This window comes from Geotrypetes seraphini, chromosome 2, assembly GCF_902459505.1.
Source record: "Geotrypetes seraphini chromosome 2, aGeoSer1.1, whole genome shotgun sequence".
NCBI lineage: Eukaryota > Metazoa > Chordata > Amphibia > Gymnophiona > Dermophiidae > Geotrypetes > Geotrypetes seraphini.
This window is the reverse complement of record NC_047085.1, coordinates 74,387,909-74,410,973: the sequence shown is the minus strand read 5'-3', so window position 1 is coordinate 74,410,973 and position 23,065 is coordinate 74,387,909. Positions and strand designations below refer to the sequence as shown.

At 41.1% G+C, this 23,065-nt stretch overlaps 1 protein-coding gene across 5 annotated transcripts in view; it reads right to left on the bottom strand.

Annotated features, from left to right (window-relative positions):
* VIRMA (vir like m6A methyltransferase associated) overlaps positions 1–23,065 on the bottom strand; it is a 354,442-nt gene that overhangs the window by 187,607 nt on the left and 143,770 nt on the right. For all 5 annotated transcript variants that reach the window (XM_033933183.1, XM_033933184.1, XM_033933185.1 and 2 more), the window contains exons 11-12: positions 21,074–21,156; positions 13,714–13,807 (exon numbers count right to left, since the gene is read on the bottom strand). In XM_033933183.1, the coding sequence (XP_033789074.1) occupies positions 13,714–13,807; positions 21,074–21,156 (177 nt within the window). The remainder of the gene's footprint in view (positions 1–13,713; positions 13,808–21,073; positions 21,157–23,065) is intronic.

Here is a 23,065-nt window from a genome sequence, read left to right as displayed (position 1 = left end):
TAGTACTCCAACTAACTTCTTATACATAAAAATCATAGCATACTTAACATTCAAACCCCATCCATCTATTAACCAAAACTCATGACCTTAGCTATTTAACTAAACTAAAATTTCATTCTGCCGATTTCATCCTACCAAAAAGTACCTTCAATATTAATTGCATTTAAAATAATGAAGCCTACTGTGTTATTTTACAAAACTCATAAGTTGCTTTCTTAACCAGAAATCTTAAATAAAAAGTATCATCGATAACTTTAATCACTTTGTATAACAGATTAATCACATTCTTCAGTCAGATGTTCAGCCTGACCCAGCAATGTAAAGATAGTCTATATAACATCTTGACAACCGCATCAGAATTTCATAAGGCACAAGCCTTACTGACAGTTAAGCTTTAACTGCACAGTGGAATTCCATCTTGAAGATAGAAATACAAATTTTTTCCAAAATAAATGTGTCTTCATAAATCTTTTTATCTCAAAATATAATTAATATAACCTTATGATGAAATAATATAAGTGAAACACACTAAATCCTTATAAACATGGCTACCATACAAGACCAAATGTCCAAACTGGAACTATTGGAGAATTATCATAAGGATCTCAAGCGCTCACAGCTAAAAGCTTGATTTATTTTTCAAGCTAATAACCAAAAGGTGAGTTATCATTGGTCCCATAAATTCTCCTATTTTAAATTCTTCTTTTTTATCAAACTTTTTATATATAAATATATTTTTTTATAAAGTGTAATATAAATCCTATTTTGCTTCATACATGTTGCGTTACAATACTTCTTCTGTATACTGGTTTTAATTGATAACTAGCACTCTCTCACTCAAAATTGTACTTAAAGAGTACTTAGCTTCAGACGACGGAAGATCTCCGTTTCGCTCATTATTTTTTATATAAGAGCTTCATCAGGAAAAACCAGCATTTCCTGATGAAGCTCTTATATAAAAAATAATGAGCGAAACGGAGATCTTCCGTCGTCTGAAGCTAAGTACTCTTTAAGTACAATTTTGAGTGAGAGAGTGCTAGTTATCAATTAAAACCAGTATACAGAAGAAGTATTGTAACGCAACATGTATGAAGCAAAATAGGATTTATATTACACTTTATAAAAAATATATTTATATATAAAAAGTTTGATAAAAAAGAAGAATTTAAAATAGGAGAATTTATGGGACCAATGATAGCTCACCTTTTGGTTATTAGCTTGAAAAATAAATCGAGCTTTTAGCTGTGAGCGCTTGAGATCCTTATGATAATTCTCCAATAGTTCCAGTTTGGACATTTGGTCTTGTATGGTAGCCAAGTTTATAAGGATTTAGTGTGTTTCACATATTTTTGAGGTTTTTTAAGAAATAATATAAGTGACATATTATTATTATTATTATATAGTATTATTCTTTCATATCCTTGTTCTTCATTAACTCCTATTCCATAGAATTCTCACATCCTACAATATACAGCTGTAATTTAACAGGATCTTCATACTTTACAATATGATTATCGTGAGTCACTCTCATATAAGCTGGATAAAACTGCTGTAATTGGGGCCGCAATAGTAAAAACTGCTTTCTTTTCTCTGCCGTTTTTGGGGCAAAATCAGGCACAAACATAAGAATAGAGTCTTTATATTCCACGTTCTTCTTTTCTTTAGCAAACCGCAATATTTCTAATGCATATAATAGGTCTTGGTCTGGGCTGTCCATTAAACTGCCTCACAGGAATCCTGTGTGCTCCTTCTATTTCAAATATATACTTTGTTGAAATAGGAAATTATTTTTTAGCAGATTTTCTAAAAAGGTAACACAATCTTTCCCTTCCGATCCTTCAGCCATCTCAAGGATCCTAACATTACATCTACAAGAATGATTTTCATAAGCTTCCATACGTTTTTGCAGGTCCTTAAGCTCAGCGTGATCTTTCTTACACTGCCTCTGATCCACTTCCGTTTTCTCAATGCGGGACTCTAATTGATCCACATGCCGATTAGACATTTCCAACTGCTTGGTAAGGCTAGAGATTTCTTCTCTCATAGCTGCTATATTTTCTGTGTTATCTTTTAACATCGATCTGATAACCCGAAGCTCCTCTAGAATATCCACAGACACAGAATCTGTACCTTCTTTCGGTAAGGGAATCTGAGCAGCTGTCACCGATTCTGCCTTTAATCTCTTTGCTTTTACTCCAGTAGAAAACACATTTTCTAGTTTCATTTGCTTTAAAGAAGCCATTTCAACACTTTTCCTTTATATATTTTAAAAATATATTGCTTAATTATTCAAAAATAACTGCCGAGTATGAGGAGCTCTTCATTCAGTCAGCCATTCTATTGCGCTGCCAAGCGATACTTAAAGTAGAGTATTAAGTACTTGTTGACAGAAATGTCTGTGCTTTCATCAACAGTTAACGTATGATACGTTGCTAATTTAATGTCTGCCATATGATCATCTTGCACGATGCCATTGATAATTCCAAGAAATTCAAAAGCATAGTTTTTGCTTCTCCAACTATTAGGTATACTAACATACTTTGCCATGTGCTCATTGATATCTTGAACAGAGAGCATTGAGATATTCATCTTAATGGCCAGCACAACACTGTCGACAAGAACCTTAATTTCATCAGGACTGGAACGCTTCCATTCATTACTAATTTGCCTGTTTTCTTTTTTGGTTGGGCTTTCAAGCAACATGTTAACCAGTCCCCCTCTTAAATTCGGATTTTTACTTCTGAGTTTCCTAATATTGTCGGTATGAGATTTACTTGATAGATGGCATTTCAGAAAGTCCAGTCTCCAAACATCATCCCATATTTTTCCAGTAGAGAATTTTCCAGTTGCTTTGGCATCTTGACAATAATAAACACACAACTCCTTCGTCTTCGTCACAGGTAAATATTTCACACAGTTGAACACGCATTGTATTTCAAGATTCCGGTGTCTTCGTTTCAACAATTTCTTCAAGCCATTCAGACCTAAAAGCTGTTGCAGCTCTCTTGCGTTTTACACTTTTCACCATTCGCGGTTTAGCCATTTTAAGAGTTATTTAATAAACGAATATAGTTATACAACCGCAGTACCACACTGCACACTACGATTCCACGAAATAAACAATATGGCGGAACTTCAGGAAGTCAAAGAATTGGAAGTGTTTCATATCCTATTGGCCATAGGCTATGGCCCTATGGGGCACGTGACGTGTCAAGTTCAACTGCCAAAGATAACGGAATCATGTGAATGACTTAAAATTTATAAATGGGAAATTGGAACAGCTGGTCTTCTGCAACATTTCATTTTAGAAGTGAAAATCATTTTAGGCAAAAATTTATTTTTTTGTGCGAGCTATTTTAATTTGTGTGCGCGGGTTCGGCAAGTTGTGTGCGCGCGCACAAGCGCACAGCTTAGAGGGAACATTGGGCACCAAGTCACCTGCCCACTGCCAGATCCAGAGCATTCTGTGAGCCGAGATTGCATAAGTCAACACCTTGCTCTTGACCCTAAGGTCATAGAGAACATTCACCACATAATCCATCCCTTCCTTAACAAGATGTGGGCAGGCATCCTCCTCCGCTGATGGAGTCTGGCATAGTCTGGTGTGGTAGGCCCTCATAACAAATGAAGCAGCAGCAGAAGCCTTGTTCCCCAGAGCAAGAGCTTCAAACTGCCTCTTAAGAATCATATCCACCTTGCGGACCTGAGCATCCTTCAGGATAACACTGCCTTCACTCAGGAGAGCAGTATGCTTGCTAACCTGAGTGACAGCCAAATCCACCTTTGGTTTGTCAAAGAGCTGCTGGAACTCAGGTGCCATGGGATAAAGCTTAGCCATGGTCTTAGCAACTCTCAAGGACCTCTGTGGGGTCTCTCACTCTTCCGTGACCAAGGCAGTAATGGCCTGATACATCAGAAAGAAAGAAGTCTGGTCTTTAAAACTACTCATGATCATGCATTGAGGGCTGTGCTTCCAGCTTCAACTGACACCGCATCAGAAATAAAATGGCGGAAAGACAGACTTGAATGGTGGAAAGAGACTGACTTGAAAAGGCGTTGGATATAAGGATCATCCCCCCTGGGTCAGGAGCCACACAGAAGTCAGAATCCTGGGACAAAAGTGGCATGTAATTTGTCATGCAGTGTACCACCAAAAAGTATTCACTATAACTATCCACTTATTGGAGACTACTTAGAGCAGGTTCCAAATATGGAGAAAAGACCTCAGTGTTCCCTGAGAATAAACTCGGAAAACTACTATGACAAATACTAAATTGTCATAGGAAACGCATCCTTGGTCATAGAAAAACTCCGTTAAAGTGCAGTGCATATATAAATATATTATTAAATTCTTATGATCAAAAAAAACTTATAATCAAAAAGAAGGAATCTGCGCTTATCTCAAAATTGTCCTCAGATATGGAAAAGATCACCGCTGCTCGATAATATGCAATATCCCAGTGCAGGGACTCAATTCAGCTTTTTGCAAATCTTATAACTTCCATCTCATAACTCCTGACAGGTCCTGTTTCGCAAAAACTGCTGCATCAGGGGAATTAATTTAGAAACCAGCTACTGCTTCAAAAATCTTCAAGAGGAAAATTTTGAGATAAGTGCAGATTCCTTCTTTTTGATTATAAGTTTTTTTTGATCATAAGAATTTAATAATATATTTATATATGCACTGCACTTTAACGGAGTTTTTCTATGACCAAGGATGTGCTTCCTATGACAATATAGCATTTGTCATAGTAGTTTCCCGAGTTTATTCTCAGAGAACACTGAGGTCTTTTCTCCGTATTTGGAATCTGCTCTAAGTAATCTCAGATAAATGGATAGTTATATAGTGAATACTTTTTGGTGGTATACTTCATTTGTTTGGTATTTTTTGTTTTATGTAATTTGTCATTCCATCCAACCTATCAAGATCCAAAAGGTCACTAGAGCCAGGGGCCAGCTGGTTTACCTGAGCAGCAGACACCAGAGGAGAAGATGCTCCCTCAGTCGATGGCACCTGTAGACTGCACCACCTGTCCTGGACAAGTCAGGAAAGCTCTCCACATGAGATTCACAAATTCCACCTTGTTGCAACAACCACTCTATAAAATTTGGCAAATATATGTAGAGTGGACCAAGTCGCCACTCTACAAATCTCCTCAGGGGAAATTGCTCTAGCTTTGGCGCACAATAAAACTACACTCCAGATCGAATGTGCCTTGATGGAAACAGGAGACTGTTTTCCACAGATAAGGTAGGCTGACAAAATGGCCATACAGCTCAATCTGGAAATTGTGGCCTTGGAGGCTGGCATGCCTTGCTTAGTCAAATGAGTCAGCACAGTCAGATGATCAAAGAGCCAAAACTCATTGGTGACCTCACGATACTGAATAAGTACTCTTCTCACATCTAACTTCTTTGAAATCCAATCCTGTTTCTTAGAACCAGTGGACTGGAAAGCAGGTAAGTGGACCTCTTGATTGACATGAAATACCAAAACTAAGAGACAGTGTGTAGAGAAACTCCAATGTCCAAGATTTTCAGGAAAGGTTCTCTACATGAGAGAGCCTGGAGCTCCAAGACTCATCTCACCGAAGTCACAGCCACTAGGAAAAAAAACAGCTTTTACTGTTAAATTCAGTAGAAACACAAAAGCGAGAGTGAACAAGATGGCAGTCAAACTCTGATGGCATTTACCTGTGGAGAACTGTTGTCAATGTTTTTCTTATTTTGCTGATATCCCTCATATTAAAAACAAAGGAAATGTGAAAGTGCTGCTACTGCCTGGACAAACTTTTTCCCCACTACAACAGACTCTTAACAGATTTGCAGTCAGACCTCCATCTCAGCAATCTGGACGGCAAAGCCCTGCGTTGTGCGATGAGGAAGGAGTAACGTCGCTCTTAGGGCAAGACACATCATTGTCTCCCCGGGAGTCATACCTCCTCTGTGTCTGGCAATAATTCGAGTTGGAGCTGAGTGTTCCCTGATGGCATTTATCGTTGAAAAGGAAGCTACTGGCAGTGGAGTTAGGCCTGATGAATCAATTGTCGAGCAAAAGATTGAAAGGTCCTCTGATGTTTCTGGCTCTACAGTAATAACATTGGAAAGTATTTGGAAGGCTATTCAGAGGCTCAGTGAGATGCTGGCAAAATCTGTTCAAGAAACATCCTTATTAGTGAGTAAAGTTGATCTTCCTACTCAATCTTTGGAGAATTTAAAACCAGATTATTCCTCTAATAATTTTAAACAGACAAAAATGATATCAAAGAGCTTAAAGGAAATGTGGTAACATTAATTAAGAACAATTTAGTACTACATCAGAAAATTGATCGAATTAAGAGTTACAATAGAAGATTTAACCTGCGTGTCTTGAATTTTCCTAAGCCTGTAGGGATGTCTACCTTGGACCTCTTAAAAAAAATCTTACTGAAATATTAACATTTTCCCTCAGCTATTCTTCCTGTGAATAAGATTTATTTTTTTACCAATTTCCTCTAGATTGGAGGACCCCCCCCCCCCCCCCCCCCCGACTATTGGAACTTGAGCTCAGGAAGAGGATGAAAATTTACAGGATGATATGGAATGATATCCTTCAATAATATTGGAAGATTCTTTATCTGAAGTAACTGTTTGGGTAACACTATTAGTGTCTTTTGTCTTTAAACAGGACCTTAATGCAGTAATGAAGTTATACACTTCTCCCTCCGTATTCGTGGTTTCAGCAATCACGGTTTTGATTATTTGCATTTTTTAGCTTGCTGGCTCCTCCCCTCAAATTAAGTCAGCTTGCATAGAGAAAATCGCTGATTCCCAGCACTTTCTTCACTGTGTTTTGCCTTTCCTTCAGAAACAGGCCAGGTCTCCTACCATGTTATTCACGGTTTCACCATATTCCCATCGGTTTTTAATAGAAAACAGCAAATAACATGAAAGTTATTCATAGTTTTTCTGTATTTGCGGGTCTGTTAATCCCCTATCACAGCGAATACGGAGGGAGAAGTGTATTTTTGGAATAATCATGTGCTATTCTGTGGACAAAAAATATAGATTTATCCAGATGTGACAAATTATGCAAGAAAGAAGAAAGAAGTTTTTGGTTTTGAGGAAAGAAACAAAGGCCTTGGGAGCCTCATTTTTGTTGGCCTATCGTTGTAAATGTATAAGATATTTGAGGCTAAGATTTTTTTTTTGATCCTGTACATCTGAGGGCCTTCATTGATATTAAGATCTCCAGTAGAATAATCCATCAGAAAAAGTATGACTTTATAGATGAAAATTCGGTCTAATGCCTTTTCTTAGTATGATTTCTTCTTAGGTTGCTCCTTTTGTTTTCTTTTCACTCTCCCTCTTTATTCTTATATATTGTGGTCTAAGGAAGAGAATATTTTTTTCTTTGAAGATAATGATTTTCTAAATATACCTAACTAAGCTCTCTGTATTTCCTAAGCAAGTTTAATGCTTGTATATAATTTCAACTATAATTTTTTTTTTTAATCCAGTACAGATGCTTGTTCCAGTGGCTCAAACAGAGCTTTTGTAAGACATCATAGAACCACTTTAAGATTCTAGGAAGGGAATGGTGGCTTGACTGGTGGTCCGATGCAGAGATCACCCCTCAGAAATCTGGCAATGTTTATATGAGACGCCAGAGCAGATCTGTGGTGTCGGGCCCTGAAACAAGACAGCCCTGTAACTTGAACCTGAAGGAAAGCCACAGCAAGCCCTTTGTCAAGGTCAGCTTGAAGGAAAGCTAACACAACAGAGATGGAGGTAGAGACTATAGTCGACTTGTTAGACTTGAGAAGGGTGGCAAAGACCACCTCTGAATACCCTTTGCACTCTAACGCTTCACGCTCAAGAGCCATGCCATAAGAGTAAAGTGATCTGGATCCTCCCAGCATAATGGACCCTGCAAAAGGAAGTCTGGATGCACCAGTTACCAGAGGCCGTAACTTATGTGAAGACACATCAGATCTGTGTACCATGGTCTGCGTGGCCAATCTGGAGCCACCAGAATGACTATTCCCAGATGACTTGCAATCCGTTGAAGGACTCTACCCATCATGGGAAAGAGAGGAAATACGTACAACCATAGGTTGAGTCCACAGCAGGACTACAGCATCTAGACCCTCACTTCTGAACTCGTATCTTCAACTGAAGAACCTGTCCATCTTCTTGTTCTTCACCGTTGCCATGAGATCAATTCGTAGTCAACCCCAGTACTGAACAATAGCTTGAAAAACTGTCAACAGAGACCACTGTCTGCTGAGGAAGTCGGCTTGAACATTGTCCACCCTCATGACATGTGCTGCCGATAGCGTTTGTAGGTGATGTTCCACCCAACTGAAGAGCATGCAGGCATCCAAACATAAAGGTGCACTCTTGGTTCCACCCTGGTGATCAACATATGACACTGCTATTAGATTGTCAAAGAAGACACTGACTGCTTGACCTTCCAAAGTTTTCTGCAATTTCATCAGAGCTAGCCAAATGTCATGCAGTTCCAATCTATTGATTGACCACTTCTCTGAGAGGGCAATAAACGCCCTTGAATTGGTCGACGTTTGCAATGAGCTCCCCAGCCAAGACTGGTATCTATCATTACAACCACCCAGCAAGGTATCCAAAGTCCTTGAACAGGGACTGAGAGCAGAGTCACCAATCCATGCTGGCCTGAACCCCCAGGGACCAAGGTAGAGACTTCTGCTGTGGAGATCAGCACAAGAGCAATGCATGCTGGAGAGGATCATTGCCCAAGGAACCATATCGATTGTGGCCACCATGGAATCCAGGACTTGAAGATAGTCCCATGCCAACGGAGATGGCTTGACCAGAAGACACAAAATCTGAGAGCAAAACTCTGGAAAATAGATGCAGCCGGCAGACATTTCAAACAAGACTCCTAGGTTCTCCAGGGATTTAATAGGCGTCAAATGGCTCTTTCAGCAATTCACAATCCAACCCAGGTCCTCCAAGACTCAGATCACCTGATCCACTGTGCGCTGACCATTGAACAATGAGGAAGCCCTGATCTGCCAGTCGTCCAGGTAGGGATGCACTTGCAGCCCCATCTTGCGCAGGTCAGCTTCTACTACTACCACTACAACCATCACTTTGGTGAAAATGTGAGGAGCCGTCATCAGGCTGAAAGACAGAGCTGAGAATTGATAATGATTCTCCAGGATGTGAAACCTGAGAAACTTTTTGTGGTCTAGGAAAATGGGAATATGTAAGTAGGCCTCCGTCAGATCCAGTGAGGCTAGGAACTCTTCCGGAGTCACCGCTGCTATGACAGATCGAACCATCTCCATATGAAAATGTGGAACTCTGAGCACTGCATTTAAGTGTGTAAGATCCAGAATGGGTCTCCAATTTTGGGAGCCTTTCTTTGGCATGATGAAGTATATGGAGTATACTGTATGCCTGATTCTCAGGCGGTACAGGTTCTATTGCCTGAATATCTAGCAACCTTCTCACAGTGACTTGTACTTTGACTGCCTCTTCCTGGCGCTCCACAGGAGAGTCCACAAACCAAATTCATTAGAAGCCGGGCAAATTCTGAATTGTAGCCAGACTGAATGATGTCCAGAACTCAACAGTCAGATGAAATCTGAACCCAAACCTGCAGAAAAGCCAAGATGCAGCCCCCAATTCAGAGAGGGATATCTCTCAACCTGGCATCATTATGATTTCTTGGTGGAAGGAGCAGCACGGGGAGCTGAGGTCTGGTTACGCCTGGCTCCAGAAAACCTCTGCCTGTAGCCCCGGGAGAACCTCTGAAATGTGGAATTGGACTACTGTTGAGACTGCCTGGAGCCTCGAAAATTAGAGTGCCCAGAGCCTCTAAAGGCTCTATATGCCTGTCGTCAGAGTCTTGGGGGCAACGGTCCACCACACCATTCATGAGATCGTTCAGACCCTTACCAAATAACAACTGTCCCTTGAAAGGGAGTCTGCTGAGAGTAGCTTTAGAAGTGGAATCTCCATCCCATTGTCCAGAGCATTCTATGGGCAGAAATTGGATAAGCTGACGTTTTACCCGTGACATGAATAATGTCATAGAGAGCGTCCACTATATAATTCACTCCAGATAAAAGGAGCTGAGGGAGTGGTTCATCGCCTTCATGCTCCAAAGTATGCAGCCTGGAAAGACAGGCATGTGTGGCAAATGACGCTGCTGAGGCCACTTTGACTCCTAAAGCCCTTCAACAAGTCTCTTTAAAACTACATCTACTCGGCAGTTCTGCATGTCCTTAAGCACCACACAGCTTTCACTCAAAAGGGAAGTGTGCTTAGTAACCTGTGCAACCAAGGAATCTAAAAAGGCTAACTAAAAAGCTGTTGGCACTCCTATGTCATAGGATACAGCCGAGACATGGCTCTCACCAGCTTGAAAGAACCTTCTGGGGAATTCTACTGCTCAGAGACCAAGATACTAATGCCCAGATGGCAGGGAAATGTAGAGGACTGAATCCTCACTCCACACATGAGGAAGGAGAAAGTAGAAGGAACTGGCTGAGAGGTTAAATTTAACTCATGCATGAACCACCATTACCTACAGAGGTCCAACAGAATTTAAATGTTTCATTGATATTAGAACAGTCGGACAAGGAAATTGCGACACCTGCAACTTTACTTCTTACTGTTGCCTTAGCACCGGATAAAAACTGGTTGCTGAGACTTTACTTCAAAAATAAGTCAAAAGAATTTTTGGGATTTAAAATACAAATATTTCCGGATCTGGCTCGAGATACCCAGAGGCGTCGTCGTGAATTTTTGATTTTGAAGCCGGGAGTTATCGCTCTTGGAGCCTCCTTCTTCTTAAGACACCCATGTAAATGTGTGATAATATATCAAAAGCAAAAATATGTTTTCTTTGACCCTATACAACTGACAACCTTTCTGTCAACTGCACACCTGAAAGCTGGGATAAATACAACATGAGTGTTCATTGTTTGATTTGGTCACTTCCTTCAGCTAACTGTGTCCCTGTTTTCTTTTTTCGATATATTACTAAGATTTTTTGTTAGGCTCACTGTTTTACATCTTGGATCCATTAATTTGAGGACTTGAGGAGGAGATTATGATTATTTTTGCTATGATTATAATTATTGTTTTGCTTGGAATGTGTTTTTTCTTTCTTTAATGCCTCTCCTTTCTGTACAAGTGTATACTTGATTGTTTATTTGAAAATTGATAAATAAATATTTAAAAAAAAAAAAAAAAAAATTTAACTCATGCAAAGACTATGAAATGAGATCCAGCAGGGCAGTGGGCTTAAATAAGCACAAAACCGTGGGGTCATCTCCAGGGTCTAAAGCCAAAACAGGATCAAAGGCGCCAGCCTGCATCCCAGCCTCCCCCTCTACAGGAGGTGCATCCTTGGACAATAAAGGAATAGTGAGAGTATCATCATCTGTATCCCCTGCAAATAGGTCTCCCAAGTCCTTGACAGTGGCAGACTGTGAAGCAGATGTCCCTTGGGGAGTTATGCCCTGACTTGTTGAATCTGATGCGCAGTTGGTCTGTGCAGTCTGAGTACAGCTCTCCTGAAAGGCTTTCCACATTAGACTGATGAATTCTGAAGAAAAAAACCATACCAGAGAGCGAGGAGCCACCCTGAGATGACTATTTGCATTTTTTAGGCTGTGGGGCGTCCACGTCCTTTCATGATAAACGGTCAGTTTCCAGGCCCTGAAAAAATAAAAGACTACCCCAGCAGGCTAGCTGCCCTTTCAGCTAGTTGAGAGCACATAGGAGAGGTTAAGCTGGTCACTCCCACCTCTCTGATTTGTGCTGTGTGGCACGTGGTATATGTACACTCCTGAGGCGCAGAATTTGCTCAATCCTGGCATGGAATTGGGGTAAAAGAGCCCAAGGATTCCACTCCAACAAGTTTTGAGGCAAATGAAGATTGCAGGGGCTGCAGGAAACTTTTGGGAAAACCTCCCCCCTAAAAATCCAAGATGGCTGCCACCAGGATTTTGGCACCTAATATCGCTTTAAAAAACCCCCACAATCAACCAAAGTCAAAAACCGGTGAATTTAGGATTTTTGAGGGGAAACATAGTGGAACATGCAGAAACCCCTCAAAAGCAGTATTTTCAGACCCTCCCTGATTCACCTCACATGCCGACTCTAATTAGTCACTGTGACCTGTGCTGGCAATGTGCTGCAGACTGCTTCAGTTCTTTACAATAGCTGGAAAGAAGAAATTACTGCTTCTTCAATGCTGATCTTCAGGCTGTCAGACAAGGCATTTGAACAAACCTCCACCCCTGTGGACCGACAAATGCACTATAGAACGGATGTGGAAAAAAATGCAGCCATCACCCTGCAAGACACCACTGAGCCTCCTATGGAAGCCTGACAGCCTGCACTCAAACACCTGCTAAGCTGTAGGTGAGAAAAGGTAAGTGGGGATGGCCCCAAGCTCCAAAAATACTTGTGTAGGCTGTCTAACAGGTACCACAAGGGATTGACCTGTCAGCTGCTGACCACAGTTTGCTTCTTCTCTACACAGGCAGAGCCGACACTGAAACTGGTAAGCTCTGGGCACCAAATACACTGAATATTAACTGAAAAACACAGAGTAAAATAAAGAAAAAGGGAAAGCAGAACAGAAACACTCCTTCTGGCTCATGTGCAGAAGGGAAAAATTGTAGATGACAGTATAGCTCCCAGTGAAGAGGATCAAAGAAAAAAAATCCAGAGTGGATTCCTTCTGCAGATGGTTCGCAGCCATGGGGAGATAACCCACTTGTCCAGAATGACACACCTATTGCACTGGACAAAGGGATTTTGGAGATGGGAAACTTGAACCCTAACCCCAGAAACCCTCAAATTTGGGATTTTTTGACCAACCCCGATTCTCCCATAGGAATCAATGATGTTCCACTCAGTTCTCTGATGGCCTATCTGCAGCTGCTTCAATACAGCTTAAAAGGTGGAAAGGATTTTTCAGCCTCAGATACTTCTTGCGACTCTCCAAAACCAAGGAATCCAGGCTCTAAGTCGGTCCAACACCGACCTCCCCACACCTAGGGACCTCGAAGCACAATGGGGGTGACCCAGATACCCTGATGATTCTTACTCAGGGTGCCCACAGCCTGTGCTCAAACCAGTGAGAAACTCAGAAGGCAAGCTGGCTCTCTGGGGGAATGAACCCCGAGCCCAGAAGAAACACCGAAGGCTTGCCCTGCAAAGCTGCAGTCCAGTTCAGCGAACCCTGCATCCTTTCCCAGACAGAGAATCCCTCAGAAGGGGGTCTCGGGGTACCGAAGCCTTAATAAAATGAACTTTGGACAAGAAAAAGAAAACAGACTAGGCAGAGCATATCAGAAACACCTATGCACAGTTCACTTGCAGAGGAAAAACTGGAGGCTCCGCCTCCCTATGGGAGGTGCTCAAAGCTGTAAATTTTCTCACTTCTGGAAGTCCAATTCGTGGGAATGGATTGATCACCACATGTTCAGAATCCAGAGTAGATGTAACAGATTGACATTTACTTTATATAAACTAATCAAATAACTTTTCACATCAGCAAAGAACCTTAAAATTAAACATAATACTATGCAACTATCAGCCAAAAAATAGATTAGCAGGAAGCCAAAACAAACTAATGCTTTGTTTTGTTTTTTCATAGTTTGTTATACCTGAAAACAGTTTATATTTCTAATCTATGGCAATTGTTTCCATGCTGTAGAACCATACCTTCTACAGTAGGTGGTGGACAAGCCACATGGCAGAGAAGTCGCAGTGCAGTAAGAAGACCAACTCCTTCCTGGGTCATCAGGTTATCCATATTCTAAACAAGAGAGAAATAAATATTTCATCTAGGTTAGAGAAACAGATTGCAAATCAGGCAGTTCAAATCCCACTGCTCTCAAGGACACTGTCTGCAACCATGGACAAGTCACTTCACCTACCTATGCCTCAGGTACAACCTAGACTACAACCACAAAACCAGGGCAATAATTTGTGTGCCTGAATTAAGTTGGCTATAACTTGGATTTGGAAAAAGCAAGCAAGAAATCTAAAACTGTAATCCATTAACTTTCACTATAAGATGTCATTTCTTAATGAATTAGCTTCTGCTCTTAGAAAATGACATCCTTTCTGTGTGTGCTCTTACTTTTGATATTTTCAAAATTTACCATGAGAGCACCTGCATCAACCTAGTTTGCCAAACTATAAATTCAACTTTTTCATTCTGCTTCTTATTGCTTTATTCCCAGTTCTCATATTTCTGGGCAAGGGAGAGAATTTTTGGACTATCCAACAAGTCTGAAAAGTGCTAATGGAATGGTACAGTCCACCTATTTGCCCTTTTACCTAGTGGCACAGTAATAGCAGCCTTGATTTTTGAAAATGGCTAAAAGGTCCTTTTCCAGTGGTACTACACCCCTCAAGCCTTGGCTAAGTGGCGAGGGGGGTGGGCCTGGTCTGTGCTGGAGGGGCTATGGGGAGGTGAGTACCTGTCACCATATGTGGTGGTCTTGTGGGCAGGTACGGGGCTTTTGGACTGAGGTATTCACTCATATCTCCCAGATTATCCATAAGCCGGTCCCTGTTGACTGGCACCATGCCCTTCTATTTTGGCATCAGCTAGATCTAGAATGGGGTGAATCCCTGTTTTATTTTTTTTTATTTATAAATTTATTCATTTGTTACAACTTATAACAATTCCATGAAAACAATAATCAAGGAAATACTTCAACATAAAAGAAAATCTTTTCAAGTCCACATTATATGAGGGCTGCTTATTCTGTTGGTATCACCAAATCATAAGAAAAAGATTAACAGGAAATAAATTATTCAATAATCTTCAGATCAGGCAAAGAAGAAGAACTTCTATATTCACTCAACCTCAATCTCTGTATTAGTTTCAGGTAAAATATTTACTTTACTTTTATCTTGAAGAAAATTCTCTAAATGAGCTGGATCTACAAAAACATATCTAACATTTTGATAAGTCACCAAACTTTTGCATGGGAATTTAAGGAAGAAAGAAGCCCCCACACCCAAGACTTGAGTCTTGAGTTGTAGGAATTGTTTCCTCCTGTATTGTGTTTGTTTAGAGACATCTGGAAAGATGTTTATCTGTTGACCACAAAACAGGGCATTCTTATTTATAAAATATAATTTAAGAATGTCTTGTTTTTCTATGTCAGTTTTAAAAGTGACCAATAATGTTGCTCTTTTGGCTATAAAATCCTTTGATGATTCCAGAAATTGAGAAATGTTTAAACTGTCAGGAGACACTAACTGATCCTTTTCCCCCTCTTCCGAAACCACTTTTACTCCACTAGGAATATAATAAAGATTATCTGGTATAAAAAATTCTATCTTAGTATAGGAGAGTATATCCTTTAAATACATTTTTAATAACTTCAAATGAGAAAGATAATGAGATATTGGAAAATTCAGAAATCTGAGGTTCCTAGATCTCATAGCGTTTTCCATTTTTTCCATCTGTAAATGTAATAAAGTATTATCCTTTACATTAGAAACTGCACAAGATTGCATTACAGAGACAGATGCTTCCACTTTATCAATTTTCTTCTCAATTAAGGCCAATTGAGCATCATGGTCAGTCACTTTACTTGTTATCTCAGAGGAAAATTGACATAATTTTACTACTGTGCCTTGTAATGAGTTCTCAATTCTGTTCACAACTGTCCAGACATCTTGAAGAGTAACCACTTTATTGCCCAACTCGGGCCTATTAACAGGTCCAGTAGGCATAGAAACAGGAGATACAGAAAACGATTGTTTCCCCTTTATTATGCTTTTGGGATCCAGTTCAAGTTCAAATGAGTGTAGAGGAGATGAATCCGAATCTATTATGGAATCACAGTCATCTTTCTCTGAAGAAAATTGAACAGGTTGAGGTGGAGGCGTGGGTTCCCCAGATGAGAGAGAGACAGATTGGGTCTGTAAATCAGGCTTACCTTCCAACACTGTTACAGGAATATGGCATAAGTGACGATCCATTGGACCTAAATTTGTAGTAGAAATAATCTTTGCCTTCCGTTTGCCCATAACTTCTCGAATCTGCTCCATGCTCCTCCTGGGCTCCGAAGGGGCTCAAAATGGGCGTGTCCTGCCCCTTCAGCCACGCGGCCGCGGAGTTGCGTCCGCGGACCGCATTCCGCGGCTCACAGCTGACTTTAATCCTGGGAGCGAGGACCTCTCCTCCCGATGGCAAGTGCCGAGTGGTGGCTGCAGGGGTGCCTGACTGAAGGGAGATGTCTGCAACAGCTTCGGTCAGCCCTCTTTTCTCCGCGGCTCACAGCTGACTTTAATCCTGGGAGCGAGGACCTTTCCTCCCGATGGCAAGTGCCGGGTGGTGGCTGCAGGGGTGCCTGACTGAAGGGAGATGTTGGCAACAGCTTCGGTCAGCCCTGAATCCCTGTTTTATAAGCTGGCTTTCACTGCAGCCCAGTTAGTATTGGCTTCTACCTGGAACTGTTTGGTGCCCCTTACTTGGCAATCAGTGGAGCAGCGTTTGCAACACTGGCAGCTTATGTACCACCTTATGGCTTTGCAGCATGGTAAACAGCATGGGTATGCGTACATTTAGCAGAACTTCCGGGTGAGCTCTTTGTAGGGTTCAGTAGTAGGGTGGAAGGCAGGCATAATGTGTGGGACCGGCTGGTTTGTGAGAGTGATTGGGGGTGATTTTTTGTTTTGTTTTGTTTCTTTGGTTTTTATTCTTGTTGGAGGGGACCATTTGCTTGTATGGGGTATGAGCTATGGGATCTGTCCTGGGGGGGGGGTGATACTATGGAGGGGCTATTGTGGGGTTTTGTTTGCATTTGCCTGTTTTACTGAGCATGTTGTTGGTTGCAGTGTTTGTTCTTCACTGGCTGTACTCTTTATCGGTCTTGTTTATATTTGATTCTGTTTTCTATTTTTTCAATAAAAAAACTTTTATTAAAAAAAAAAGAGAGAACAATGACAAGTACAGCTATCTACATGGTGCTCAGGGCCCAAACACTGTAAACACTAACTGTGCGGGTCAGTGACTGAGATAGGGCACTGGCACAGGCAGCACTTTCTGAATCTGCTCAAAGGTTTCAACATGGATGGGAAAATCACAGTGGCTAAATCAAACAATGATGAGAGAAAAGGGAAAAAAAAGCACCTAGGTCAGAAAAAAGAGGGCCTATAAGCCCAACTGAGGTATGCCATAAAAAAGGGCAAAATTTTTAATCACAGACCGAATAAATAAAACAAAGTCGAAAGGCTGAAAAGAAAAAACGCTGACGGAAGGCAACACACAATGGACAGAGTAAAGAAAAAAAGCACTTCATTCCACAAGAACTGAGGTACTGCGAGCAGCATCAGGCCAGAAGGCACTCGGACATTTGCACTGTGGGCATTCGCAAAGTTTCCGAAAACTTAAAGTGCAAGAATACTTTTACCACTGTCCATACTGGGCTCCGTGGATGACGTCACCCACATGTGAAAATATGCTGCCTATTTGATATCTTCCTGCTTGAATTGATATCGTCCCTTCAAAAAAACTGCAATCTTTCATAAATATGCAGCAAAGAGTCTCCAACTTGAAAAAAGAAAGCATATTAAGAGTGTTGTTCTGATAATTACACTGGCCAACACTCATTTTGGTGCCTTAAATGTTAAACCTATTTTTGGGTATATTTGACCTGCTGATTCCAGGTGCCCAATGTTGAGCTGATTTTTAAAAAGGGGTCCAATGGAGATCTGGGAAATTACAGACCGGTAAGCCTGCCTTCAGTGCTGGGCAAAATGGTGGAAACAATTATAAAAAATAAATTTGTGGAACACGTAGACCGACATGATTTAATAAGACAGAGTCAGCATGAGTTTTAGCCAAAGGAGATCTCTGCCTCACCAATTTGCTTGACTTCTTTGAAGGTGTGAATAAACATGTGGATAAAGGTGAGCCAGTTGATTTTCAGAAAGGTTTTGATAAAGTTTCTCACCAGACGCTTCTGAGAAAATTAAAGTCATGGGATAGGTGGCAAAGATCAGTTGTGGATTAGGAATTGGTTATTGAATAGAAATCAGAGGGTAGAGTTAAATGGTCATTTTTCTCAATGAAGGAGAGTAAACAGTGGAGTGACGCATGGATCTGTACTGGGACTGGTGCTATTTAACTTATTTATAAATGATTTGGAAATTGGAATGATGAGTGAGGTGATTACATTTGCAGATGACACTAAACTGTTCAAAGTTGTCCAAACGCATGCAGATTGTGAAACATTGAAGGCAGACCTTAGGAAATTGGAAGACTGGCCATCTAAGTGGCAGATGAAATTTAGTAATTCATATTAAGAATAACAACTAGAATCACAGTTACTGGATGCTAGGGTCCACCTTGGGGGTTAGCACCCAAGAAAAGGATCTGGATGTCATTGTAGGCAATACGATGAAACCTTCCGCCCAATGTTTGGCAGCGGCGGCCAAAAAAGCAAACAGATGCTAAGAATTATTGAGAGGGATGGTTAACAAGACTAAGAATGTTATAATGCCCCTGTATTGCTCCATGGTGCGACCTCAGCTAGAGTATTGCGTTCAATTCTGGTCTCCTTATCTCAAGAAAGATATAGCAGCACTAGAAAAGGTTCAAAGAAGAGCGACCAAGATGATAAAGGGGACTGAACATCTCTTGTATGAGGAAAGACTAAAAAGGTTAGGACTCTTTAGCATGGAAAAGAGATAGCTGAGGGGATATATGATTGAAGTCTACAAAATTCTGAGTGGAGTAGAACAAGTACAAGTGGATCGATTTTTCACTCCGTCAAAAATTACAAAGACTAGGGGACACTCAAAGTTACAGGGAAATAATTTTAAAACCAATAGGAGGAAATACTTTTTCACTCAAAAGAATAGTTAAGCTATTGGAATACATTGCTAGAGGTTGTGGTAAGATCTAGTGCTGCCCGATTCAGGAAAAAAATTTTGATTCGATTCAGCCTATTGAATCGATTTTTTGATTTGATTTTCTTGCCCAATTGGGTGGGGTTTTTTTGTTTTGTTTTTCAAACATACTGGTAGGTTTATTTTATAGCCTCTTTACCCTTTTTATAGCCTCTTTACCCCCTTTGCCCTCTCCCACCCATACTGACGCTGTGGTGTAAACAAAATAAACAAAAAAGACTTTTCCTAGCTCACGTTCGTGGTCTAATACCAGCTCTGGCAGGATACACATTTCAAATCTGACACATTGTAATCACAAAACAGAAAACAAAATTATTTTTTCTACCTTTTGTTGTCTGGTCATTATTCAAATCATTTTGGTCCCAGTTTCTGCGACAAACGTCTTCTGATAACTCGCTTGACAGGGTCTCTTGCCCATTTGTCGTTTTCTTCTTTCTCCGTGCTAACCATCCATCTTCCATCTGTCCTCCCCTTCTGTTTCCCTTCCCTCCCCCAGAGGTCTGGCATCTTTTCTTTTTTTTGTCTCTATTCCCGTAGCTGCAGCGATTGACCCCACCATCCCCAGATCCACCATCTCTCCTTTCCTTAACTACCCTTTCATCCAGCATCTTTTCCTCCTTCCCCACCAGCTCTCCCTTTCTCTTTCTAACTACCCTCCTATCCAGTATTTCTATCCCTCCACACCATCCCTTGTGTCCAACTTTTCTCCCTTTCTGTTCCTTCCCTCCTTAAATCCCATTGTCCATCTCTCTCCTCTCCTGTTTTTAAATCCATTATTTCTTCTATTACTTCTCCATCTCCCCTCTCCATGATCTCCCCAAAGTCCATCTCCCCTCTCCATGATCTCCCCAAAGTCCATCTCCCCCCATCATCCACCTTCCCCCCTCCACAAAGTTCATCTCTCCCATCCTTCTCCCCATCTCTCCCTCTCCAGTCCACCAATTTCCCCGAGTCCATCTCCCCTTTCCATGATCTCCCCCAAGTCCATCTCCCCTCTCCATGATCTCCCTCAAGTCCATCTCCCCCCTCCACCAAGTTCATCTCTCCCATCCATCATCTCCCCATCTCTCCTTCTCCAGTCCACCAACTCCCTCAAGTCCATCTCCCCTCTCCCCCATCTACCTTTATTTTGACGTTACATGTTGCCAGTGGTGGTAGTGATTTAGCAATCCACTCCTGCTGCCACTCCTTGCATCTTCTCTCCACTGTGGTCCGCCCTCAGTGAAAACTTCCTGTTTCCGCTTGGGTGGCCGAATGGAGAGAAGACGCCCAGAGTAGCGGCAGGGTAGTGAATTGCATTCGCTACCGCCACTTTTGCCTGGCCAGGGAGGAGAGGAGAAATACTACCAGGGAGCCAGGGAGGAGAACGCTTTGCTGCCGCCGATCTGCACGCAGAGGTCTGTTCGGGCTTTCCTTCTGCCACCAGAGTCCTTGCTTCTGATGTAACTTCTGGGCACTGTTCTCCTCCAGGCTCTAGAAGTCATACTTAAATTGCATGACTGCTTGACCACTGTAATGTGTACTCCTCTCCTCTCATGTGTTCTCTAACTTCTCCTCTTCCCTCCTGTGATAACCTTCCTGACATGAGCACCCCTTTCTCACTATCCTTTTCTTTTTCTCTTCCCTCCTATGCACTTATCTGCCTTCTTCCCTCCCTTCCACAAGCACTCTCTACCTCCCTCACAGAGGTTCTCTAGTTCTCTCTCTGCCTTCCCCTATACTTTCCAAGTTCTCCCTACTCTCCTCCCTCTGTGTTTTCTCTCAAACCTCTTTCTTCCTCCTATGCACTCTCTGTATCCTTCTCACACATGCAATATTCCCCTCCAGTAGGTTCTCTGTCCCATTCCCCCCCCCCATCCCACCCATGAGCTCCCTATATTCTTCCCTTTTTTTCTCCTTCCTGTTCCTCCCATTCCCATACTTCCACCTTCTTTCCAGACCCTTCTACACTTTCTCCTTCATATAGTCTTGTTTCCTTTCCCTGTTACAACCTTGGTTTAGTTATTCACTCACCATCAGAAAATCACAACAAATGTAACAAAATTTACAAGATACATTGTGGTACCCTGTCTCTAGCCAGGAAATATTTATGTCCCTATTTAATCTGATCTAGGGTTTAATATTAATGAAAAATCTTACTAACCTGTTTAATATATTCAATTAAACTTGGGATACAGCTGATATCAAGTCGAGGAGTTTTCAATGGTTCCAGCCACTTGCAAAGCTCTAAAAAACAGCAACAGACAATTTTCACACACAAAACCTGCAAACGAAGATTTCAACCATGAGAGCATTAAGTTGTGGCTTGGTGAGTTTGATCAATGGTCCACTGAGCTCAATATCCTGTCGCTAAGTCATGTAGCTTGAAAGTACTCAGCAGATGTTAAAGGAGAAGTGGTAATCCCCATGTCTATTTGGCTACCTAGGCTAAACTCACCCTTGGCTACCTCCTTTAGTAACATATTTCACAGCTTAACTGTGCACTAAATGAAGAAATGCATATATTGCTCATTATTCATTTTTAATTAGGAAGCATAACCTCAATACTAAGAAGCGTAGACTAAATCCTGTGCCTGCAAAGCAATGTGTGAGGTTTCCTTAAACAAGAGAAGCAAAAGAGAGAGATGGTAAAAGATGCATGTTATGGACAGTCAAGGCGTTGTAAAGCATCAAACCAGAACACGAGCAGTATGGTAAAGCATAATTTACTGAAAAATGACTCAAAGTGGCCATGTTTCAGAAGAAGCCTGCATCAGGGTTCTTCTCAGAACTATAGACAACAGCAGAATTATACGTATGCTCTTATGGCAAAGAACACAATAAATCAAAAATACAGCCTGTCAAACTGTAAATTTAAAAGGCTCAGTCTCACAAAAGCAGTAGGTAATGTGAATGAAAAAAATAAAAACTACACTCCTCAGTTTTCCTGAGTACTTTGTTGAATTTTGCCTCTATTTTCAACTATGGTTATAAATCAGAACCACCCCCTTTCCCCACCACACACAGAACTACTTGGAACACTTAAAATAGCCTAAAGAGAAAACAGAATGGCACATGAAAATAGAAGGATAAAATATTATTTTCCAAAGACAAATGATAAGAGCAGACAGCACTACAAAAGGAATAATTTAAAACAGTTAATTTTATTTGGGAACTCACTGGCTCATCAATACGATTTGCTCTTATTCTCGACTTTGTGAAATTGTACTATTTTTGAAAGTAAAATATAAAAGCAGACTTAAAAACAGAAGGTGAAATGTAATCTAATTTGCTGACTGAGCTGAAAGTTCTTTTGAGCAAATTCCAGCCTAGTTAAACAGCATGGTCCTTTGTCAACCAATCATAATGGAACAAATGCCAAATGATGTGTTATGACAGCTAGTCCTCACTGTTTAAAACATCCATTACTTGACTGGCTTCAATGTCATCTCTTTATTACCTGATGGAAGTAAGGAAGAAGTAAGGAATTACAGGATGGTAAGTCTGACTTCTGTGGTAATTAATAGAAATGCTTTTAACAAAGAGAATAGTAATTTTTCTGGAATACAGTAAATCACAGGACCCAAAGCAACATGGATTCACTACAAGCAGGTCTGGTTAGACATTTCTGACCAATTTCTTTGACTGGGTGACCAGAGAACTGGATAGAGGGATGGAGCTAGATTTGGTGTAAAGTGTTCCCCCGTTCGTTCGCGGTCCTAGTCATTCGCGGTATTTTCCAACTGCGAACCACTGACAAGGAGAGGACAGCAGGAGAGGCAGGAGAGAGCAGCCGAAGCGCCAGCGAGTGCAGGAAATCACTCGCTGTATGCTCCGACCACCTCTTCCTGCACTAAGTTGAGCCTTATCCAATCAGGAGCTGCTTTGACACGCAGCCTGTGGCAATCAATACAGAAGAAGCTGGATTCAAGAGCTCTACCAGGTTGAAGAAAAGACTAGAGAGAATAACATTGGAGGAGGTATTCCAACTTCCTGAGGTGGTTCAATCTCATATTAAATAAACAGGGGACTTTACTGCAAAGATGGACTCGCAAGTAAAGGAATTTGGAAAAATTATAGAAGGGGGTTAAAACTGTTCAAACAACTTTGATTAAGGACAATTTTAATATTCACCAGAGAATGGAAAGACTGGAAA